The 25,179-nt window shown below is 35.3% G+C and overlaps 1 protein-coding gene across 1 annotated transcript in view; it reads left to right on the plus strand.

Annotated features, from left to right (window-relative positions):
• The window catches only part of FCHO2 (FCH and mu domain containing endocytic adaptor 2), a 126,038-nt gene that overhangs the window by 18,873 nt on the left and 81,986 nt on the right, over positions 1–25,179 (plus strand). The window contains exons 2-5 of the mRNA XM_070357584.1: positions 162–253; positions 15,453–15,527; positions 19,227–19,368; positions 19,459–19,611. Of these exons, the coding sequence (XP_070213685.1) occupies positions 162–253; positions 15,453–15,527; positions 19,227–19,368; positions 19,459–19,611 (462 nt within the window). The remainder of the gene's footprint in view (positions 1–161; positions 254–15,452; positions 15,528–19,226; positions 19,369–19,458; positions 19,612–25,179) is intronic.

Raw genomic sequence — 25,179 nt, forward strand, 5'->3', positions numbered from 1 at the left:
AAGCCTATAGTATTCCTTTGATACAGTTTAAAATTATACAGTGAGGAGCAATGCTTAACTTAAGGAAAACAGTTCATTTGAACATTGGAATTGCATGTTAATTATGCTTAAGTAATTTTGATCTCTTCTTTTGTTAAACTAAAAATCTTTTTAAATTTTAGGGGGAAAAAAATAGTGGCTTTGATGTCCTTTACCATAATATGAAACATGGACAGATATCGACAAAAGAACTAGCAGATTTTGTAAGAGAAAGGTATGTATTTTTTAATAAGTCATTTAATAATTCATTATTGAGAAACATTTCAGAATATGAATAATTGAGAAAAATTTTAGTTGGATTTGAATAAAAGTAATCAACTACTCTTAAAAAAGTATGCTCTTTACACTCTAAAGCAGTGGTTCTCTGTCATCCGTACGCTGCGGCCTAAGTCGTGGCTCTCAGTGGCACTGATCTGGTTTGCAGATCACTGCTTGAGAATATTATCTATATATTTTTTATTAAATATGCTAGCAAGGTGATAAAACAGGAATTTTGTAGGGTAATAATTACTGTTTCTTTAAACAAGTATGTCATTAAACATACTAAAATAACTTGAAAAGACTTAAGTTTTCTGAATTTGATATTTAGCTATAGTTTTATGACTTTTATTTTTAAAAATCCTTAATTATGTGTTTTTAATTGTGCAAATTTACAAAACATAGTTTTCTTTAATACTCTTAGAATATAATAGTCAATTAAAAACTATTAGTATCAGCATAATTTAATTTGATTAAGGCTATTTTGTGGCTGGTCCCACTTGGTAATTTTTATGTGAACACATTTAAAATGTTTTCCTTGCTAATATAGGGATATGCTGCCTTTAGATACAATATACCATTCATTTATTCTTTACATATATATCCCATATCTGCTGTGTGTTGGGGAATGTGGCAATAAGGATTCAGCTTCTGCCTTCTTGGAGTTTATCAACTTGTAGGAACTGAGGAACTAGGTAACGTTAGACAAATCCTCTTTGACTTCTAGCTTTCTGCTGCAGTTGAAAGGGGGACCATAAGCCCTAAGTGCTGTGGATAAAGTTGTCCCTTACTGACACACTTTCCATCACTGGAAAGAGTAAAAGGAAAGACAGTGGAACTCTGCATCCCTGGCCCTTCCTCCAGCCTCCTTCTCAACCAACACTCCAATCACTACTGTAATTATCTACCTTGCGACCAACAGGGCAGTTGTAATTACGCATTTTAGTCCTGTTTGTGTCAGTTACTATAAGAAGTCCAGGACTCCTGGGTCATCCTTCTTTGTTCAGAATCTGACCGCTGCTACTTTATTTTTCTCCATAGCACTTAATAGCCACCTGATATGAGTGATATTTTACTTATTTAGCCTGTCTCTCCCCACTAGAATATAAACCTCACGAGAACAGGGTTTTGTTTTCTTTTTGTTTTTTTTTTTCCTTTTTTTCTTATTCATCGTCCTGCACTTAGGGTAGAGCTTGGCCCTTGGTAGGCCCTCAGGAAACATTTTTTGATAGAATGAATTTCTAACAGCACTGTCCTGATCCAAGCTATCATTATTGTTGCCTGGACTGTAGCAGTAGTGCCTAACTGTCCTGTCTACATTCATTATTATTCTCCTGCAGTTTATTCTCTGTACTGCAATTGGAGGTTTCTTTTTCGAACTACAGTTTGAAAGTTCAAAGTGAAGTCTTTCAAAGTTGAAGTTTCAACTTCTGTTGAAACCACTTCAGAGGCTTCCCATTGCTCTTAAGAGGCCTACGTAGTATGACCCCAAATTGCCTTTCAAACTTTAGCTCATACCAGACTTATGTTTATTTAGATTCCTTTTTCCTCTCTAGAAACATTGGCTGTTTTATTGACAGGCTTTTATCAGTCGAAGTTTTATACATGCTTCAGTTCAGTTCAGTCAGTCAGTTCAGTCGCTCAGTCGTGTCCGACTCTTTGCAACCCCATGAATCGCAGCACGCCAGGCCTCCCTGTCCATCACCAACTCCCGGAGTTCACTCAGACTCACGTCCATCGAGTCAGTGACGCCATCCAGCCGTCTCATCCTCTGTCGTCCCCTTCTCCTCCTGTCCCCAATCCCTCCCAGCATCAGAGTCTTTTCCAATGAGTCAACCCTTCGCATGAGGTGGCCAAAGTAGTACTGGAGTTTCAGCTTTAGCATCATTCCTTCCAGAGAAATCCCAGGGCTGATCTCCTTCAGAATGGACTGGTTGGATCTCCTTGCAGTCCAAGGGACTCTCAAGAGTCTTCTCCAACACCACAGTTCAAAAGCACCAATTCTTTAGCGCTCAGCTTTCTTCACAGTCCAACTCTCACATCTATATATGACCACTGGAAAAACCATAGCCTTGACTAGACAGACCTTTGTTGGCAAAGTAATGTCTCTGCTTTTGAATATGCTGTCTAGGTTGGTCATAACTTTTCTTCCGAGGAGTAAGCGTCTTTTAATTTCATGGCTGCAGTCACCATCTGCAGTGATTTTGGAGCCCACAAAAATAAAGTCAGCCACTGTTTCCCCATCTATTTCCCATGAAGTGATGGGACTGGATGCCATGATCTTCGTTTTCTGAATGTTGAGTTTTAAGCCAACTTCTTCACTGTCCTCTTTCACCTTCATCAAGTTCCTCTTCATTTAGTTCCTTCATTTTAGTTCCTCTTGATTTAGTTCCTCTTCATTTCACTTATACATGCTTAGTCCTTATTTGTACGTATTGACCTTAGAGGTCAGCAATGTATTAATACTCACCTTTCCAGGAATGCCTTTCCTAATCTCTTTGACTAGGTCAAAATCACCTTTTATAATCTCTCTCAAGATCACATATCTCTTTGTAGTATTTATAAAATGTTGTAATTTCTTATTTTTGTTATTTGTTTCTATGTTCTCCTATAAGGGAAACAGTATACAATATTCTGTTGTATCCCAGTGCCTAGCAGAGAGCCTGAAACAATTGGATACTCATATTTCTTGAAGGAGTGAATGAGAAAGAAAATAAGAAAAGATATACACACAAATATATGATGTGCACTAAAAATTTGCGTGCGTGTGCGTGTGCGCTAAGTCACTTCAGTTGTGTCTGACTCTTTGCAACCCTATGTACTTAATAGTGTCTTTGCGAGCCTGCCCGGTTCCTCTGTCCATGGGGTTCTCCCAGCAAGAATACTGGAGTGTGTTAGTATGCCCTCCTCCAGAGATCTTCCCGACCCAGGGATTGAACCTGCCTTTCTTACATCTCCTGCACTGGCAGGCGAGTTCTTTACCACTAGTGCCACCTGGGAAGCCCCAGGATTTGCATACGCCGTCTCATTTAACTGTCGAAACCCGCCTAAGTCTTATTTTATAGTTAAGAAAACTGGGGCCCAGAAAGGTTAAATAACTTCTTAAGCTAATCATTCAGACTTACTTTCTGTCATACCCTTGTAATTTTTTCCTGCCCTCCTCCATGCTTCCTTCCTTTCTCTTTCCTTTCTCCTTTGCTCCTTTCTTTCTTCCCTCTCTCCCTTCCTCCCTACCTACAGCTTTATTGAGGTATAATTGACACACAATATAGTGCATATATTTAAAGCGTGGAGTTCGATACATTTTGACGTATACATACACTCATGACCATCACCACAATCAAGATAGTGAACTTATTTATCTTTCCTTGGTAATTCCTTCCTTCTCTCCCCACCCCCATCCATAAGCTAATACTAGTTTGCTTTTGATACTTAGGTTAGTTTGCATTTTCTATTATTTTATCTGAATGGAATCATGCAGGATATACTTAGTTGTCCAGTGCTTTCACTCAGTATAATTATTTTGAGATTGGTCCATGTTGTTGCATGCGTCACTAATTTATTCTTTGCTATTGAGTAGTGTTCCATTTATGAATATATGGTAATTTTATCTGTCAAAGGAAGTAAGTTATACCTATTTTTTGAACTTTGAATTAATTCTGTAGTAGGTATTTTTTCTGACTTCTGTTATTCAGCACTGTTGTGAGATTCATTTGTGTTGAATTTACTTATAATGCTGTTTAATATCAAATTATGTAAATATACTGAATGTATTTATCTATTACTGTTGACAGACATTTGGGATGTTTCCAGGTTTTTACTGTTACAAGTAATACTGCTTTGAATATTCTTGAACATGTGTCTCAGTGTACATATATTTATATCAGTTAATTACCCTGGAGTAGAATTGGAACAGGATTCCATGGACAGAGGAGCCTGGTGGGCTGCACCCCATGGGGTCACAAAGAGTAGGACATGACTGAGCGACTAACGCTTTCAATTTCACTTTCATTTACCCTGGAGTAGAATTGCCGAGTCTTAGAGTATATGTATGTTCAACTCTAGTAGATAATGCCAAAGAATTTTCCAAGGTGGTTGTACCAATTTACAGCAGCAGCGGCCTTGTTGGAGAGTTCCAGCTGCTCCATGTCCTCAGCAACACTTGGTTTTATTTATCCTTTTATTTGAGGCATACTGATAAGTAGTACTCATTGTGGTTTTAACTTGTATGTCCCTGATGAATAATGAGATTGAACATCCTTTCATATATAATTGGCATCTTTTCTTTAATGAAGTATCTGTTCATCTTTTGCCTATTTTTCTGGTTTTTCTTTCCTTTTATAAATACATTGAAAAAAATTTCTTTATATATTCTAGGTAAAAGCAATTTGTCAGTTATTTGTTGCAGATTTATGTAAACATGCTTGAGTTTTATATTTTGATTTTTATGTCCAGCAGCCTGGAAGTTCTTTCTTATTCTGGTAATTTTATTTATCTGTAGATTCTTTCGAATTTTCTGTGTGTTCAGTCATCTTGTGAAAATGACAGTTTTCCCTCCCCCTTTTTAATCTGTATATATTTTATTTGATTTCCTATTGCACTGGCATACATCTCCAGTGTAATGCTGAACAGAGATGGTGATGAAGAGGCGTCCTAGTCTTGTTTCCAGCCCCACATCCCACTCTTAAATATTTATTTCAGTTCTTTTCCCTTCTGTTTATCAGATTGTGGAAATTCTACATATTGTTTTGTAAGGCTTTTGTTTTCCTTTTCAAGAAAATCATGAATGGATGTTTTCTTTGTTTTTTATTTCTTTTGTTAATCTGAATTACATTGAATTTTGAACTTTCCAGTGCTGATATAAGCCAAATTTAGTGGAGATGTATTTATCATTTTTATACATTAGTAGAGCTGTTTGCTGCTATTTTATTTTGTATTTTTGCATCTATATTTATGAGTGAGATTGACTTGAAAATTTCCTTTCTCTAAATGTCCTTTTTCGGTTTTGCTAATCAAGGTTTGTTGGCATCATAAAATGAGTTGGGGTATATTCCCTGTTTTTCTATTCTCTGGAAAAAATTTGTGGAAGATTATAGTTTCTTCCTTATGTGTTTTATAGAATTTGCTGGTAAAACCACCTGGGCTTGAAATTGTCTTTGTAGGAAAGTTTTAAATCATGTATTTAATTTTTTAAATAGTTATAGGACTATTCAGATACTGAGTTTGGTAAGTTGTATTTTAAGGAGTTTTCCCTTATGTAAATTTTCAAATATATTGGCAAAAAGTTTTTCTTAATATTCTTTAGAGAACTTTTAAAATTGTCTACAGGATCTGTACTGATGTCTTACTTTTTATTCCCGATACTGGTTATTTGTGTCTTCTCCCTTTTTTCATGATCAATCTCATTGGATGTTTGTTGGTTTTAATAGTTTTTATGAAGAACCAGTTATTAACTTTGTTGATCTCTATTTATATATGTATTTTCTGTTTTGTTAACTTCTGTTCTTTATTTCCTTAAACTTTGTGTTCAATTTGCTGTTCTATTGCTAAATTTTGGGGGATGGATGCTTAACTTAATAATTTTCAACTTTTTTCTTTTCTGATATATTCATTTAACTCTATGTATTTCCCTCAAGCCTTGCTTTTGTTGTACTCCATTATTTTTGAGAAATAGGATTTTCATTGTACTTTGTTTAAATATATTTTTAAAGTTACATTGTGTTTTCTTTTTTGCCTCTGTGGGTTATTCAGAAGTGTATTTCTTAATTTCCAAATACATGTTCATTTTTAAAGGTATATTTTTTTCTTTTTTTCAAGCTTAATTGCATTGTGGTTAGAGAACATACTCTGTATGATTTAAGTGTTTTGGAATTTGTTGACACTTGATTTATGACCAGGATAGAGTCAATTTTAGTAAATATTTTTACCTACCTGAAAGTGTTTTGCATTTGTTGGATATCAAGTTCTCTATATATTATGGTAAATTTGTGAATTCTGCTGTTCCAATTCTAATATATTCTCATTGTTTTTTGTTTTTTTAATCCTGCTCATTTTATCAGTTTCTGAAAGAGCTGTTTTGAAAATCTCATGTGTAGATTATGAATGTTCATCTATGTAATTCTGCCACTTTTTGCTTTGTATATTTGGGCCATAGGGATAGAAATTTAGAACTAGTACATCTTCAGGTAAATTGAAGTTTTAAAAAAAATCCATTCTAAAGTATCCTATTGTATCTCTAGCAGTGTTTTTTTGTATTGAAGTCTTTATTTAGTTTCATCTTTTTGCATTTAGATAGTATTTGCATTATACTTGTACTTTTTTTCTTACCTGTATTGTTGTGGTGTAAATGTGTTTCTTGTTTGTTTTTAAAGCCATTTTCACAATCTTTATTCTTTATTTGGATCATTTAGTCCTTTACATCAGTGTATTTCCAGATACATTTAGGCTCAAATCTGTTGTGTCAGAGGCTGTCAAACTTTCTGTAAAAAGGCTTTTTGTGTGATTTGGTGTCTGTCGCAGCTATTTAGCTCTAGTGTTTTTGTTGTTGTTTTAATGTATTTATTTATTTGGCTGCACTGGGTTTTAGTTGTGGCATGTGGGATCTAGTCTCCTCACCAGGGATCCAGCCCAGGCGCCCTGCATTGGGAGCTCGAGAGTCTTAGTCACTGGACCACCTGGGGAGTCCCTCTGTTCTTTAATACAAAGGCAGCTATGACCAACGTGTAAAAATGAGTACGGATGTGTCCCAATAAACTTTATTTATGAAAACAAACAATTGGCCAGATTTGTTGATGGTGCTGCAATTTGCTAACCTCTTTTACTATTTTAATGTTTTTTTCTGTTTATCTTACTTGTTTTATATTTTGTCCTTTTCTTTCTTATCTTTTGGCCTTAAATTTTTTTTTATTCTATTACGTATTTTCCTTCTCTCACCTTAGAAGTAATAGCCTCGTTTTTTAGTGGTTAACCTAGAGATTGTAACATACTTCCTTGATGTATTAATTTCTAGTAATAATTGGTACTTTTATCATTTTCCTGAAAACGAAGGAACCTGAGAACACTACCACCTCCTGACTTCTATGCTTTATATTCCATTAGTGAGTATGTGTGTTTAATTTTTTACTCTGGAAATTAAAAATTTTCTATTTTTAAAACACTTTTTATTGTGGAAATGTACACTTATATGCCATTTTTGTGTGTGTTTCTTTAGCTTTTTATTATAAACCACTAAGTAATGAACTGTAATATAGTTTCAACAGTTTTTAGTATTTTCACAGTCTTGTTTAAAACAGTTCTCAGACATCAAATTATTACCTGTCCATAGACACTTATGTGTAAGTGTCCATAGATACTTATGTATCTGTAACAGCTAATGATTTAGAGGACAATAATATTACCCAGCTAACAAAATTAATGATAATTAAATATTTTTAATATCTAGTTTATTTGTTCAAGTCAGGTGGTTATGTTTTTTATATGTTTTGTATAGTCATTTTTTAGATTTATTATTTTACTTTTCCTGTGATGCTTTTGTCCTGGGTTGTTTTTCTGCTTTTTAAAAAACATCTTTTAATACCCCTTAATGTGGATTTTCTGGTGATAAATTCTCAGTTTTTGTTAGTTGGTCATATCTTTAATTTATCTTCATCTAAGAAACTTTTGTTATGGGCACTTTCAAACATGAAATATTAGGGTAAAGGAAAACGTTAAACAAAACTATGAATATGCAATTAGTATGTTCCAGGATGTGGGACCAGAGAAGGCAGTGGCACCCGACTCCAGTGCTCTTGCCTGGAAAATCCCATGGACGGAGGAGCCTGGTAGGCTGCAGTCCATGGGGTCATGAAGAGTCGGACACGACTGAGCAACTTCACTTTTCACTTTCATGCATTGGAGAAGGAAATGGCAACCCACTCCAGTGTTCTTGCCTGGAGAATCCCAGGGACGGCGGAGCCTGGTGGGCTGCTGTCTGTGGGGTCGCACAGAGTTGGACACGACTAAAGCGACTTAGCAGCAGCAGCAGGATGTGGGACCCTCTATAGAACAAATAATTTGGTTCCTTCAACATCAAAAAAACAGTACGGAAAGGTTGAGGAAAGCCAGAGATAAAGAGACTCAGAAATCACATCAATTAAACATAATATATAAATCTTGCTGTGATCCTGACTGGAGAAGATCAGTTACATGTACTATGTGTGTGTATGACAATTGAGGAGAACTGAGCACTGACCGGACACTTGGTGACATTAGAGAACTAATACTGTATTTTTAGATAAGGTAACATACTGTGGTTATGTTTTTGAAATTGCCCTTATCTTTCACAGACACATCTGAAATGCTAATGGATGAAATGCAATGTCTTTGATTCTGAGATCTGCTTTGTAACAATTCAGTAGTACTGGTATGGAATAGACAGAACAAACCTGGCCATGGTTTAACCATGCTGAAGCACAGAGATTGCAACATGGAAGTTCACTATATTAAGATCCTAGCGTCTGAGTAAGCTTTATACATGTTTGAAAGTGTTCATAATAAAAGGTTTTTTTAATGAAGACAAATTAAAGATATGACCAACTAACACAAACTGAGAATTTATCACCAGAAAATCCACATTAAGAGGAATTAAAAGATATTTTTTAAAAAGAAGAAAAGTGATCCAGGACAAAAGCATCACAGGAAAAGTAAAATAAATTAAATCTAAAAAGTGACTATACAAAACATATAAAAAACATAACCACCTGATTTGAACAAATAAACTAGACATTAAAAATATTTAATCATCATTAATTTTGTTAGCTGGGTAATATTATTGTCCTCTAAATCATTAGCTGTTAGAGATACATAAGTGTCTATGGACAGGTAATAATTTGATGTCTGAGAACTGTTTTAAACAAGACTGTGAAAATACTAAAAACTGTTGAAACTCTATTACCGTTCATTCAGTTCAGTTGCTCAGTTGTGTCTGACTCTTTGCGACCCCACGAATTGCAGCACGCCCAGCCTCCCTGTCTATAACCAACTCCCGGAGTTCACTCAAACTCACGTCCATCAAGTCGGTGATGCCATCCAGCCATCTCATCCTCTGTTGTCCTCTTCTCCTCCTGCCCCCAATCCCTCCCAGCATCAGAGTCTTTTTCAATGAGTCAACTCTTCACAGGAGGTGGCCAGAGTATTGAGTTCCAGCTTTAGCACCATTCCTTCCAAAGAACAACCAGGACTGATCTCCTTTAGGATGGACTGGTTGGATCTCCTTGCAGTCCAAGGGACTCTCAAGAGTCTTCTCCAACACCACAGTTCAAAAGCATCAATTCTTCAGCACTCAGCTTTCTTCATAGTCCAACTCTCACATCCATACATGACTACTGGAAAAACCATAGCCTTGACTAGACGGACCTTTGTTGGCAAAGTAATGTCTCTGGTTTTTAATATGCTATCTAGGTTAGTCATAACTTTCCTTCCAAGGAGTAAGCATCTTTTAATTTCATGGCTGCAGTCACCATCTGCAGTGATTTTGGAGCCCCAAAAAATAGTCTGCCACTGTTTCCACTGTTTCCCCATCTATGTCCCATGAAGTGACGGGACCAGATGCCATGATCTTCGTTTTCTGAATGTTGAGCTTTAAGCCAGCTTTTTCACTCTCCTCTTTCACTTTCATCATGAGGCTTTTTAGTTCCTCTTCACTTTCTGCCACAAGGGTGGTGTCATCTGCATATCTGAGGTTATTGATATTTCTCCCAGCAATCTTGAATCCAGCTTGTGCTTCTTCCAGCCCAGTGTTTTCTCATAATGTACTCTGCATATAAGTTAAATAACAGGGTGACAATATACAGCCTTGACGTAGTCCTTTTCCTATTTGGAACCAGTCTGTTGTTCCATGTCTAGTTCTAACTGTTGCTTCCTGACCTGTGTATAGGTTTCTCAAGAGGCAGGTCAGGTGGTCTGGTATTACCATCTCTTTCAGAATTTTCCAAGGTTTATCGTGATCCACACAGTCAAAGGCTTTGGCATAGTCAATAAAGCAGAAATAGATGTTTTTCTGGAACTCTCTTGCTTTTTTGATGATCCAGCAGATGTTGGCAATTTAATCTCTGGTTCCTTTGCCTTTTCTAAAACTAGCTTGAACATCTGAAAGTTCACGGTTCATGTATTGCTGAAGCCTGGCTTGGAGAATTTTGAGCGTTACTTTACTAATGTATGAGATGAATGCAATTATGTGGTAGTTTGAGCATTCTTTGGCATTGCCTTTCTTTGGGATTGGAATGAAAACTGACCTTTCCCAGTCCTGTGGCCACTACTGAGTTTTCCAAATTTGCTGGCATATTGAGTGCAGCACTTTCATAGCATCATCTTTCAGGACTTGAAATAGCTCAACTGGAATTCCATCACCTCCACTAATTTTGTTCATAGCGATGCTTTCTAAGGCCCACTTGACTTTACATTCCAGGATGTCTGGCTCTAGGTGAGTGATCACACCATCATGATTATCTTCGTCGTGAAGATCTTTTTTGTACAGTTCATTACTTAGTGGTTTATAATAAAAAGCTAAAGAAACACACACAAAAATGGCATGTAAGTGTACATTTCCACAATAAAAAGTGTTTTAAAAATAGAAAACTTTTAATTTCCAGAGTAAAAATTTAAACACACATACTCACTAATGGAATATAAAGCATAGAAGTCAGGAGGTGGTAGTGTTCTCAGGTTCCTTCGTTTTCAGGAAAATGATAAAAGTACCAATTATTACTAGAAATTAATACATCATGGAAGTATGTTACAATCTCTAGGATAGCCATTAAAAAAATGAGGCTTTCTAAGATGAGAGAAGAAAAAAATGTAACAGAATAAAATGTAGCAACTAGATAAAATTCAGTTCAATATTTTGATGAGACTACTTCATCGGCAATATGTATACTTCCATCAAAGACATATAGTATTTTGTTTTTATCTCTTTCATGATGTTAGTAGCCATTGATGCTCATCACCTAGATCCATTATTTTATTAAGGGTTTACTTTCATTTGTATTTTTGCTGGGTATAGTATTCTAGTTGAAAGATTTTTTTTTGTAATTTTTTAGGAGCAGTTTTAGATTTACAACAAAATTGATAGCCAGGCTCCTCTGTCCATGGAATTCTCCAGGCAAGGATACTGGAGTGCATTTCCATTTCCTTCTCCAGGGGATCTTCCTTACTCAGGAATCAAACCTGGGTCTCCTGCATTGCAGGCAGATTCTTTACTGACTGAGCCACCAGGGAAGCTGAAATTAAAAGGAGGTTTTGTGTGTGTCCCCGTCCCCAGACACATAGCCTTTCCATTATCAACATTACTCATCAGAATGATACTTTTTTTTTTTTAACCAAGAATGAATCTACATTAATACATCACAATCATCTAGAATCCGTAGTTTACCTTGGGGTTCAATCTTGGTGTTACACATGCTGTGGGTTGGTCAATGTATGATGACGTATACCCATCATTATAATATTCTGCGAGTATTTTCACTTGTCTAGAACCCCTGGTGTTCTGTTCCAATGTTTCCATAGTTTTGCCTTTTTGAGAATGTCATATTGTAGTTGACTCTTAAGTAGGGGTTCCACCCCTCTGTGTAGTTGAGTGTCATGTATATTTTTACAGTGGACACTTCATATCTGCAATTTTGTATTCATAGATTAAAACAGTTGTGGATCATTTAGTAATCTGTGTATAAGTGGTCCCACACAGTTCACACCTGTGGTGCTCAAAGGTCAACTGTAGTTGGAATCAGACAGTATGTAATAATAACATTTTTAGGTTGGCTTTTTTCACTTAGTAATATGCTGAATAATATTCCACTGTCTGGATGTGAATTCATTATCCATTCTGTCTGTTCTACTGAAGGACAGACATCTTGGCTGCTTTTCAGTTATGAATAAACCTACTGTAACCATTCTTGTGCGTGAACTTAAGTTTTCAACTCCTCTGAGTATATAGCAAAGAACGCAATTGCTAGATTGTGAGGAAGAATCTTGTGAAGTGGCTGTATTATGTTGCGTTCTCACCAGCAGTGAAAGGGAATTTCTGTTGCTCCACATCCTTGCTGTTGTCAGTGTTCTAGACTGTGGCCATTCTAATAGATACATAGTCGTATCTTGTTTTAATTTACATTTCCCTGATGACATATGATGTAGAACATCTTTTCATATGCTTGTCTGTCATCTCTATGTTATCTTTGGTGAGGTGTCTCTTAAAGTTTTTGGCACATTTTTTAATCAGGTTGTTTTCTTACTGTTGAGCTTTAAGAGTCAACAATATATTTGGGATAACTTTTTTTTTTTTTCCTCATTCTTTTGCAAATAATTTATCCCAGTCTGTGGCTTGTTTCCTTATTTTCTTGACATCTTTCATAGAGCTGGTTTTTATTTTAATGAAGTCCAGCTTATCAGTGAATTCTTTCATAGATTGTGTCTTTAGTGATTTATCTAAAAAGACATCACCATAGCCAACGTCATCTAAGTTTTCTCCTATGTTATTTTCCAGGAGTTTTATGGTTTTGCATTTTACTAGATTAAAAAACAATTCTTCAAAGATGATTGCATTGTTTACTGTTCAGATATTAGCTGTCAGTCTCATTATTGTTCCTTTGAAGGCAACATTTGATGGTGGGAAGGCTTTAGCTGCTTTTAGATGTTCTTTTTGTCTTTGACCTTCCCCAGTTTTACTATGATGTGACTTATCTTTTTATTTTTATTGATGTGTACATATCTTTTTATTTGTCCTCTTAGGATTTGTTGGGCTAACTTGAACCTGTGGTTTGATAGCTTTTATCAGCTTTGGAAAATTCTTCAGCATTATCTCTTGTAGATATTTCTTCTGACCTGTTCTTACTTTCTTTACATGTCAGACATTTTTGCATTGTCCTTTGTCTTTTATTTTTCTTTTCTGTTTCCCAGTCTTGTGTTTCATTGAGCTTTTCTTTTTTTTAAATTAATTTTTGTTGGATTGTAGTTGATTTACAATATTGTATTAGTTTATGTTTCACTGAGCTTTAAACCAGAATAGATTTTTCTCACCTCTCTTTAGTTTACCAATTCTCACTACAGTATATTGGAGATTGGAAATGGCAACCCACTCCAGTATTCTTGCCTGGAGAATCCCATGGACAGAGGAGCTTGGTGGACTTTAGTCCATGGGGTCACAAAGAGTCGGACACTCTGAGTGAGTGACTGAGTGACTAACACACACTACAGTGTATTGAATCTACAGTTTAACTGCATCCGTTGAGATATTAATTTTAGTTATTGTATTTTTCAGATATAGAATTTATATTTTTATAATGCATAAACTCATAAAGTCTGAGCTTTATAATATTAACATTTGGAACATTGTTAAATTTGTTTCTTCTGATTGTTCATCTTATCTTGTTTCTTTATCTGCCTGGTGGTTGTTTGAATGTGTTTAAGACAACCATGCAGGGTCCAGTATCAGAGTTTGAAAAGATAAGAGTTTGTGGTCACTTTGAGAGCTTGCCTACTTATGGTTCATCCTTAACTCCTTATGCTTATTCTTTGGGTCTCAATTCAAAGGATATGGATTTTCTCATGCTCCCCACCTGTGGCAAGTCTGAAGCTTACCTTGTGAGGCTTTGCTCCATTTCTCAGTCTTAGCTGCCTCTTCTAGATGCCCCCAGGGAAAAGCTGCCCTACATATCTGTCTCTCTCTCTGGATATCCTCCTCTTGGATCTTGGCTTACTGATTCTTAACTGGTCTTCAGTTCTCTGATGCTCTTTAAGCATACCCCCCACGTCTCCTACTTTTCTCTTTTCTCATTGGAAGGTTTTTAGATCAATTTGCTATTACTGGAAATTGAACTATTTTTCCTTGCTGTTTAACTTATTCACGGATATATAATTTCTGTATTAACTTTTAAAAAATTATTAAAGTACTACTCTTGTAATATAGTATATTAAAAAGATGCATAGAAATTTAAAGGAGCAGGAAAAAAATCACAGTGCTGTCAGTGAGAGGCAGTTACTATTAATAGTTCCTTTTTTTTAAAAGAGTTTTTGTGGGGTTGGGTTTGGGGAAGAGTTTGGAGGTAAGCTTATTTTGGCTATTCTGAGTTTGAGGTGATTAAAATATCTAGGTAGAGTTATGCTTGAGGCATTTAGATATTAAACAGATGATTTGATTCAAGAACAGGGTGTCGATCTGAATTTGCACATTAAAAACAATGTTAGTTGAACCTATCAGAGTAAATAAATGGAAGGCAGTGGTAGTTGTAGACTTCCTCTGTTAAGGGTGGCGCAGATTGAGAAGGGATAGGGTAATTATGGGAGAGGTAAGATAGAACTCAACTTTTGTAGAGTTGGAAAGGCCAAGACAGTATCATATTTTTTATTTGTAAGTTATGTGCCTATGGGAACATTTTTTTCTATTCCATATTTAATGGCTTTGGTTCAGTTTTTTTAGCATAAAATTCTGTATGCTGAATAATAGTATGTAAAACAATATTATAGTGTGAAATATTAATTTGCAGTTATTCTGTGGCTCTTCTACTCTAGTCAGTAAAGAAGAAATTATGTTCAGAAGAGGCAAAGTCTACATGGAGGAGTTAAAAAGAGGAGGATGCGAAAAAAGTGAGGAGAGAGAGGGAAAAAGAAGGAAGAATGAAGTTAGTGTTTTACATCTAATCACAGACCAGATTAAGAACTTGACGTTCAGGATCTCAGACTTGCTAATAGTCTTGTGCAGATGACTGTCATCAATCTCGTATTCTATTAAGTGTGCATAATCATGAAATCACAGTGTTAATAATAAAACTATGTTAAACACAAAAGATTTTCATACTAAATCAGTTTGTATGTATAGAGACAATATAGGAAGCAGTACTTTTGTTCTTCCTGTTCACATAACCATTGGTACTAAAAAAAAAAAGAGTGACTTTATACTGAAGTTTCTTGGTGACATACGTTATTTTAGTTCTATACCAGACAAGTTCTTTAAATAGACGTGCACAAAGGGCATTTAAAGATAGATTAGAAATTCATGACCACATACCTACTTATTTTTAACATATACTTTGAATTATCTGTTTATTTCTGCAGTTGTAATTATTTTGTATTTTTTGTGTTTGGTCATTAAACAAGAGCCCTTACAATATTGATATTTGATTTAACAGAGCTACAATAGAAGAGGCGTACTCCAGGTCAATGACAAAACTAGCAAAATCTGCAAGCAATTATTCACAACTTGGGTGAGTTAATTTCTTTGAACAGCTCTTTCAGTGTTGATTTAGCCGAAGTTTTTGAGAATAATAGGTTTCCATTAAAGATGTAATAGTTCATAAATATAAAATATATAGTTGTTTAAAATATGCCTATATGAATATATTCTTGACTTAATAGAAAATACAGCTGAATTTGTTGAATCAGTTAATGCAAAATGAAACTTACTTTTCCCCCTTTAAAACTACGTAGTCTTTCAGTAGTATAATTTTGGGATTATAAATGTTATGTGTTATGCACATTATTCTGGTTTTCTATAAGTTCATTTACATTCTGTTGAACAGTGGTCTTTAAAAACCCACTTAATATAAATTTTATTAAAATGATTAAAATGCATTAGAAATGTCAGTTAGGATTTTATAGACTACCTTTAAATTTTCCTTTTAAAAATATGGGCTCAAGAAATGTTTTCTTTGAAAACTGAATATTATTAATAAGAATATATTTTGAATGAGGTATACTTATAGCCATAACAACTCTGGAAAGAGTAATTGTATAATTTGAATAATAACAAGTCTGGAAGGAATACTTAGTCTGACTTATATAAAATTGGGGGAGATATATTTTAACTAAGATGTTAAAATAGTCTTATATTTACTTAGTGTAAAGATTTTTACAGTGATACTCAGTAAAAGATTCCTCTTCCTCTGGGATTCTGATGAATCTATGATTCTTCTGAAATTTTATATAAGATTTTGTGTAGGTGTTAATCCATACTTCTGATGAAGGGGTGTATACCGGTTATCAGATTCACATATGGTTCTTATGATCTAAAAAGCTGGTTAACAATGACTATTTTATGAAAGTATTGTCTAGTGTAATTGGATGAGTTTAAACAGAAGTCTTCCTAGTTTGTAGCCCAGATAAAGGGGGTTAGGGCTCTTAGTTCATCCTCAGGGTGGTGACACTGTCCTTTATGTAAGTGCTAACAGCCGCAGCCAAGAGGATCTTCTGCAGTTCTGTTTTCACCCAGAGGAGAGTGGAGACTGGTAGCTGATGGCTGTGTTTGTTTTTTCCTCCCAGTTGTTCTGCAGTTATTGGTTCCTTCCATGCAACTTCATTCTTCCTTCTTTTTCCCTCTCTCTCCTCACTTTTTTCGCATCCTCCTCTTTTTAACTCCTCCATGTAGACTTTGCCTCTTCTAAACATAATTTCTTCTTTATTGACTAGAGTAGAAGGGCCACAGAATAACTGCAATAATAGAAACTAGCTTTAACGAACTGGCTTTTTTTTTTTAACATATATATAACAAATTATTTTCTTTCATACGCTCACTCTTTTAGGTTTCCAGTATGATTGATATTTTAGAAATAATATTTTAAAACAATTTTTATTGGAATATAGTTGATTTACAGTGTTGTGTTAATTTCAGTTGTACAGCAGAGTGAATCAGTTATCCGTGTGTGTGTGTGTGTGTGTGTGTGTGTGTATGTATACACACACACACCCAGTCTTTTTAAAATTTCTTTTCCCATATAGGTCATTATAGAGTACTGAGTAGAGTTCCTGTGCTTTGCATATAGCGTAGGTGCTTGTCAGTTATCTATTTTATATATAGTAGTCTCCCAGTTTATCCTCCCCTGCCCCTTGGTAACCATAAGTTTGTTTGTTTTCTGCATCTGTGACTCTACTTCTGTTTTTTGTTTGTTTTTTGAAGATTCTTTTCCCATGTAGGCCATTAACAGAGTACTGGGTAGAGTTCCCTGTGATACACAGTAGGTTATTGTTAGGTGTATTTTATACATAGTGGTTTGTATCTGTCACTCCCTGTCTCACAATTTATCCTTCCTCCCCCTTTTCCTGGTCACCATAAGTTTGTTTTCCACATCTGTGACTACTTCTGTTTTGTAAATAAGTTCATTTATGCCGTCCTTTTTTTTAGGTTCCACACATGAGTAATATTGTATGAAATTTGTCTTAGTTCACTGAACATGAGGCATAGTTTTAATCTAGGAAATTCTACCTTATTTTTGTTACCAGGTGGGAGGTAGAAAAAAACATGTGTTTCCTAATAAAGTTGTCAGTAACTTTCCTATTAAAGTTGTCAGTTCTGTCTTTGAAATGTATGCCTTTCATGAATAATAGATGTTCTATCATTTTTTTAACAGAAAAAATGATTTTAAATATTACTGAAATTGAATTTTATCTTTCTGAATTTAATTTCATTTAAACATATTTTGGATTCATTAGCTTCATTTCTTAGTGCTTATTGTATGTTACTGTGTATTACTTGGCCAGAAAAAAGTTGTGTGTATCAACCTTTATAAAATGGAATAGTTGTAATTCCTTAAAGAAACCTTATTTAAAGAAATCTTATGCTAAACCTCCTTTGTTAAAGTGAAGGGACACTCTGGTCTGTTTTGTGAAATCCAGACTGTCAGGTATCAGGTTTACTTGAAGTGATACACATGTATTTTGGTGCTGTTGTGAGTGCATACTTTTCAGGTGTCCTTTTTTCTCTTGAAATTTTCCATCTAATTACTTGCCAGTTTTAGTGCTGATTAGATTCTAAAGTGGGAGGTAAGATCTAATCAGAACAGTCCTATTTAAGTATTTATCCTCTTTGAACATTATTGTTACTGCTTAAAATGATTGTCAGTCAGCTTTCTTGCAGGCTAAGAAACACAGCAACCGGTAAAGAGTACATATTAGGATGAGTGATTTCTTTCTCTACCTTCTTGCCTTAGTGATCATTGCTACTCTTTGTTTTTGTTTTATCATAGAGCAAGGCAAGTGCTGTTGAAAATATCTGACAAAGTACCTGAGGAAAGCATAGGATAAAATTACTCTTATATCATTCTCTACTGACCAAATTAAACTGACCTTTGGCATCCTAAGTATTATCCAAGATATTATAATATAGTCATTCTTGGAAGTACTTGAACCTGCTAAAAATATTAAATTCTCAATGTTGAGAAAAAGTGATAGAAAAGTGTCATACGTTCTGTACCAAGTGTAGTAGGAAGGGGACCGTCTAGTGTTTGTTGAAGTACATGGTAAAATCTGAAACAAAGTTTCGGAAGACAGTTCTAAAATAATTCTTAAATAAACTTTAATGATGAAGACATTTAGAAAATCATGTGCAGATTTAACTTTTGCATGTTGAAATTCAGAAGAGTTTTTACTTTTTAATTGTATTTTTTTATTTGGCCACACTGCATGGCATGGCTTGCGGGATCTTAGTTCCTTGACCAGGGGTTCAACCTGTGCCCTCTGCACTGGAAGTGTGGAGTCCTAACCACTGAATTGCCAGGGAATTTCCAGGAGCTTTTATTTTCAGTGAAACTTTTTAAATGGAGCACTACAGGGTCTAAAATTGAGATTTGATAATAGATTAGTTTTAAACAGACAGTGATTAGAAAGTCTTCTGATAGAAATCTAAATAACCAAATCAACTCAGAAAATGACATTTTATAGTTAAGAGAGGGTCATGGCCAGACCTGTGATATGAATTAAGTCATTTCTGTGTATCTGAGGTATAAAAATATTTTAAATAATTAACCAAGGCCTAAAAAATCAAGATCAGTCTTTCAGTCATTTCATTTGTGATTTAATTTCATCTCATCTTTTGTTCATTATTTCCTGTTTTGGTTCTATTAGGTTCTATTTTGGAGCTTAAACTTTTTTTTTCCTTTTAGTAAATTATTCCCATGTTTTCTTCACTTTAGAACATTTGCACCAGTGTGGGATGTATTCAAAACATCTACAGAGAAATTAGCAAATTGTCACTTGGATCTTGTTAGAAAATTACAAGAATTAATAAAGGAAGTTCAGAAGTATGGAGAAGAACAAGTTAAGTCACATAAAAAGGTATCAGTTTTGTTAATCATTGGTTTGGTTGGTCAGATATTGAATACTTTGTAGTTCTGTTATTTTGATGAATCATTTCATACCTAACAGACTAAAGAAGAAGTTGCAGGAACTCTGGAAGCTGTTCAAGCCATTCAGAGCATAACTCAGGCCCTCCAGAAATCCAAGGAAAATTATAACACCAAGTGTGTAGAACAGGAACGTTTGAAAAAGGAAGGAGCTACACAGAGAGAAATAGAAAAGGTAATTGTAATAAAAATAATACCTCTGTGTTTTCAAAGCGTTTTCAAATACAAGACTGCATTTAATCTTTAAACACTCAAGAATGATCTCATGCTAACGATGAAAGTCACTGCGCATGTTAATGATTTCCCTAAGTGAAACAGAAGTAGGTTTGCAAAATATGTTGTGTATGGTAAGTAGTTTAGCAAATACATGAAAAGGGATGATTGCTTTATATCAGTGACACATTTGTAGGCTATTTGTATAAGATAATTGATGAGATAGTCCTTGGTATAAGATTTAATAATAAGGTAAAAAAAATTTTTAAGCTAGACTTTGGTATATTTAGCAAGGCAATAGATACTTGAAGGTAAGCTATAAATATATGTTGTGGGTGATTTATTGCTGACTTTGAGCCCATGTATCTAGCATTGTGGTAAACCACAACGCTTTCCCTGACTCTCATCTTGATTGAAAGTAGATTTTTTTTTTCTCCCTTTCAAAACAGTTTAACCATCCACTTGTTTGATGTGGTATATTATCATTTAGGAATCAGTCATAGAGAGTGATAATTTTGAAAGCTTTGTAGATTATTTGAAATATCCAGTTAAAAAAAATGTAACTATCTTGGAATTATAATAATTATAAACTTGTATATACATGAGCAAAAACTAGAAATCTGGAAAAATCAAAACAGTCAATGGAATTTGGGATATTATGTTTCCTTTAGTGTTGTGCAATAAATAAAAATTGGGAGGGGGTAAAAAATGAGGCACAGCAAATTCATGATTTTCAAACACAGCATTTCAGACACAGCAGTTAAGAATAAAATATAAAAAGAGAAAGTAAAGCAAAATAAAAGGCAATGGCACCCCACTCCAGTACTCTTGCCTGGAGAATCCCATGGATGGAGGAGCCTGGTGGGCTGCAGTCCATGGGGTTGCGAAGAGTCGGACACGACTGAACGACTTCCCTTTCACTTTTCCCTTTCATGCATTGGAGAAGGAAATGGCAACCCACTCCAGTGTTCTTGCCTGGAGAATCCCAGAGACGGGGGAGCCTGGTGGGCTGCCGTCTATGGGGTCGCACAGAGTTGGACACGACTGAAGTGACTTAGCAGCAGCAGAAGAACAATATTATTCTTCTTAATGAACTAGAAATGGAACAGAAACTCAAAGGCATGTGTCAGGATTGATTATGCAGGCTTGTTGGACCCAAAGTCCTAAGTTAGGCGGTGGAATTTAGCTCTTGTATGGTATAGGGGACTAAATACTGCCCACTTGAGGTGAAGCCACAAGGAACCCCACTCCCTTGGAGAAGCTATAAATAGCAAAAAAAAAAAAAAAAAAAGACGTGCTGCTGAAGGGCTGAAGCATTATTGGAAGCTGGGGCTTAACGGACACAGTTCTGAGTGGCAATCAGGCCACGGATTTGCCCTGATTATGACAATTTTGATCATATCCTCAATATTCTTCCAGGGATGTAATTAAAAGCTGCCTTTGTAAGACTGGTAGTAAATTGGAACCTTGGAGGGCTGGCAGGAGATAACCTGAAACTGCTAGATGGGGACGGGTGAGCATAAATGATTAAATACAACATAGTTCTAGGAGGTGATGTTTACCTTGTATTCTATAGAGTTGTCCACCGATGGAGGGACAGGGAGAAGAGAGGGGAAAAAAAAGAAACCTCACACTTGAAACGAGCAAACAACCACACTTTTAGAGTACATCTTAAGAAATCTCATATAGCTTTCCCCTGCTATACAACAGTGGATTTTTCGCATGAAAACTTACATGAACCAAAATGGCAGAGAAGCAGTTGCCTTAGAACACATCTTGCTAATGAACATATGAAGGAAATTGAGTTAAAGCACAGATGCTTACAGAAGCAGTTCAGATCTGTGGAGACCAATGCCGAGATGCTAAGTGTAGATCCTGGAAAGGAGCTTGGATCACTCTCACTGGTCTCAGGGTGTGTGCTCCCTTCATATTGGCTCCTGCAAAGCAAACACTCAGTACTGTTTTTCTTTTCACCTTTTTTTTTTTTTGTAAAAGTGAAAATCCTCCCTGGATTTTTTTCCAGTTTGTGAAGACAGGTGCTAATGTAATTCATTAGTAAAAGCAAAGTGGCATAAGACAAACTTTGGGAAAGCAAGGGAGACCTTTGTTAAGACAGATGGCAACAAATTTAACAGCTAGAAGAAGAATTCAGTTCAAATAAAATTTAGATTTATTAAACATGATCAGAAACATTCATATATGTTGAGGATGTTCAGAGTTGCAAATGAACGTAACACTTATATAAAAGAAATTAAGAAAGACAGATGAAACAACTAGTAGATGGGAAAACAGCTAACTAGAAAACTTGGCAATGAAATATATAGTTACTTCAATTTTAAAAAAGCATTAGAGAAGATAAACTTCAGAGTTGATATAGTGAAAGACTGAATTCGGGAACTTACCAGTGACATATGCAGAGAGTAAAGGTCACCATGGTCTGCTGTGGATTTTAGAAGAAAAAAATTGGAGAGGATGGTAGACAGGTAATATTTGAAGAGTTAACAGATCAGAATTTTTTAAGAATTAAATTCAAGAATTAGATCATAAATACATTCTCGGTATTAAGCAGGTTAAAGATAATTCAGACTGAGACACCAGAAAAAAAAAGAGAATGTTAAAAGCTACCAGGTATATCTTTTCCCTCACATCTCTGAAATTAGAATGCATCTTCACATGGTGGTGGTGTTATAATCACTGTGGGCAGGTGGCATCTGCCGTGCGGTCTCACTGGCTCTGTGAGCTTGGTTGTATATCTGGTGGCTTGACTGGACAGCTGCAGCACTGGTGTTTCAGGTGACAGACCACGTTAAGACCATCGAGGGAGGAATGGTTCTGATTGTTACTTGAAAACCTTTTGTTGAGATCTGGTAAAATCAAGAAAATGTAAACACCACTGTTTGGAAGAAAATCTGAAGATGGTGGTGCAGCACTTTTAAGATATTCTGTGTCAATAATATTTTTGGTGACTTTGAAGACAATAATATGTAGGGGGAAAAACAGACCTTAGCAGCCCCTGACTTGGAAGTAACTGAGAAGAGTCAGACTCTGAATGTGAAGAAAAATTTAGGAGTATCTCAAACAGTTTATTTTGCTGTCTTTTTTATTTTTATCACACAAGAATAAAAATCTACCTCCAAGTAAGTCTAAAAGAGCTCTTACAATAAGTCTAAAATAAAAATTTTAAGTGATAAGAAAGCATAATTTCATGGTTTAATCGACAGTGTTTTTCTGTTTGAGTGGTATACAAAATAATGGTGTGTTTTACAATTAATGGTATATTAGACTTCCCTGGTGGCTCAGACAGTAAAGCGTCTGTCTACAATGCGGGAGACCTGGGTTCGATCCCTGGGTTGGGAAGATCCCCTGGAGAAGGAAATGGCAATCTACTCCAGTACTATTGCCTGGAAAATCCCATGGACAGAGGAGCCTGGTAGGCTACAGTCCATGGGGTCGCAAAGAGTCAGACACGACTGAGCGACTTCACTTAGAATTAGTAGTAGTCAAGTATAACATTAAGCATAACTACTGAAAAGAGTATAATTTAAATCTTCTGAATCAGCAAAAAGAAGAGAAAGCAGTGCTTTTTTCTAATTGTTCTGCTCAAGAGGTGATATTGTTGCTTGTGATACTTGAGGTGTTAGTGTGTCTCTGATTCATATGTAGTTAAATCCAAGCTTAAGTAAATATTTTGGCCTGTAATAAGCTCTTTATTACCATGAATGTAGATTTTTTTTTTTTAAACATAGATCTTTGAACTATTTTTTGTGTGTGTGAACTTGAAAACATACTTACTGGATATTATGACATAGTATGCTTCTCATCTTCATTTACAAACCCTTTTATAAAGCGCCATTTAGAAGTTACTCATATTTGTGGACTATGACAAAGTACTTATTTTTTATGTATATATTTGATTCATAAGATGTTACTGGGAAAATTATATAGACCCTTAAACAGAGTTATTTCCAGTAGTATATCAATAAATTTATTTATAATGCTAAGGAAATGATAAAATACAGGATTTCTTTCATTATCACTAGGTAATCTATTAGAACCCGTCTTTTAATTATGAGAAGAAATGTAGCTATTGCTTTTAAAGCTTAGTTTCTTCTGACCCAGTTTCCTGTTTACTTATTTATTTTATTTGGCTGCATTGAGTCTTAGTTGTGGCGTGCGGCTCTTCATTGCGTCACGCGGGGACTTCTGTTGTAGTGCGTGGGCTCTGTAGCTGCAGCCCGCAGGCTCAGTAGTTGTGCACGGGCCCTAGAGCATCGGACTTGGTTGTTCCCTGGCATGTGGGATCTTCATTGCCAGACCATGAATGGAAACCGCATTCAGTTTTGATACAAGATATGGTTTTAATACACTGCAAGATAAAGTGGTGCCCTATATTCTTTGTTTATAAAGGCCAGCAAGGATAGAGCATATATGTTTAACATAATATATGCAGTAAAATTTTCAAGACAGTGCAGAGTTAACTTTTTTAGGGTCTAGAACTGTATGCATCTCTTGCCATTCCCAACTTCCAGGTAAACCCAACTTTGTGTTTCGAATGCTTAATAGATTAGTTTCTAATACTTATTTTTAGACTCCTGAACGTAGCTGGAAATAATTGCCTATGGTTCTGATTGTCTGTGTACAAATTGCAGGTTTTGCAGCTTAGCCCTCAGTGGCTCTTTGTAATACTTTTACTCCTGTAATTATTACCAGTTGCATCCTCCATAACCATGGTTTGAAACTTTATTCTGAAGTTTCCAACCACAGCCTTCTCTTCTTCACTCATAGCAGACTACCTTTTATCACACCAAGAAAGTGGAGATCTTTTATCTTGAAGTGCTATAGCTTCTCTCCTATTTTTTGATCTTCTTTAAACTCTTATTTACTTCAACACCCCTTCCCTTCAGACTTCCTGTATTCAAATTGAGCAGTCTTTTGAGAATAATTAAATTCTTGATAGCCACATGTCTGCCCCAATCTACTGGTTACTTTCCACCAATTTCTAGCCTTTTTTGTATAGGTTATGCTTCTTTTATGAACTCCCTGAGGAAGAGAGTCCTACATAATTTGTCTTCCTGTTCCTTGGTGCCTAATATTTAATGTATTGTTAAGTTTGTGTTGAATAAGTAACTTTGATAAAAGTTAAAACTATTATAATACAGTAGCAATTAAAAAATAGAAATCTTGAAAAATAGACAATGATTAAAACAAATTACTGACTTTCTGAAGTGTAAAAAATATTAAGCAACATCAAGGAAAATTGAATTTTTTTTTTTTTTCAACTTTTGTGCTAGCTTTATAGTCACTGATCAGACCTTAAATGGAGTATCTGTTGTGGGAGAAAGGAAGAAGACTCATAGCATATTCTGCTGGTATTGTCACATTCTTGATTGCTGAATTTTTAGTAACATTGTACTGTTATAATGTGATTGTGTGATCTTCCTCTGGGTTATAAATGAAAGTATTTTAACTTTTAAAAGCACATTCCATTGGACAAGAGAATTAGGATTTAATTTCTACATCATTGTATGAC

Source organism: Bos mutus, chromosome 20 (genome assembly GCF_027580195.1).
Source record: "Bos mutus isolate GX-2022 chromosome 20, NWIPB_WYAK_1.1, whole genome shotgun sequence".
In the NCBI taxonomy this organism is placed as follows: Eukaryota; Metazoa; Chordata; class Mammalia; order Artiodactyla; family Bovidae; genus Bos; species Bos mutus.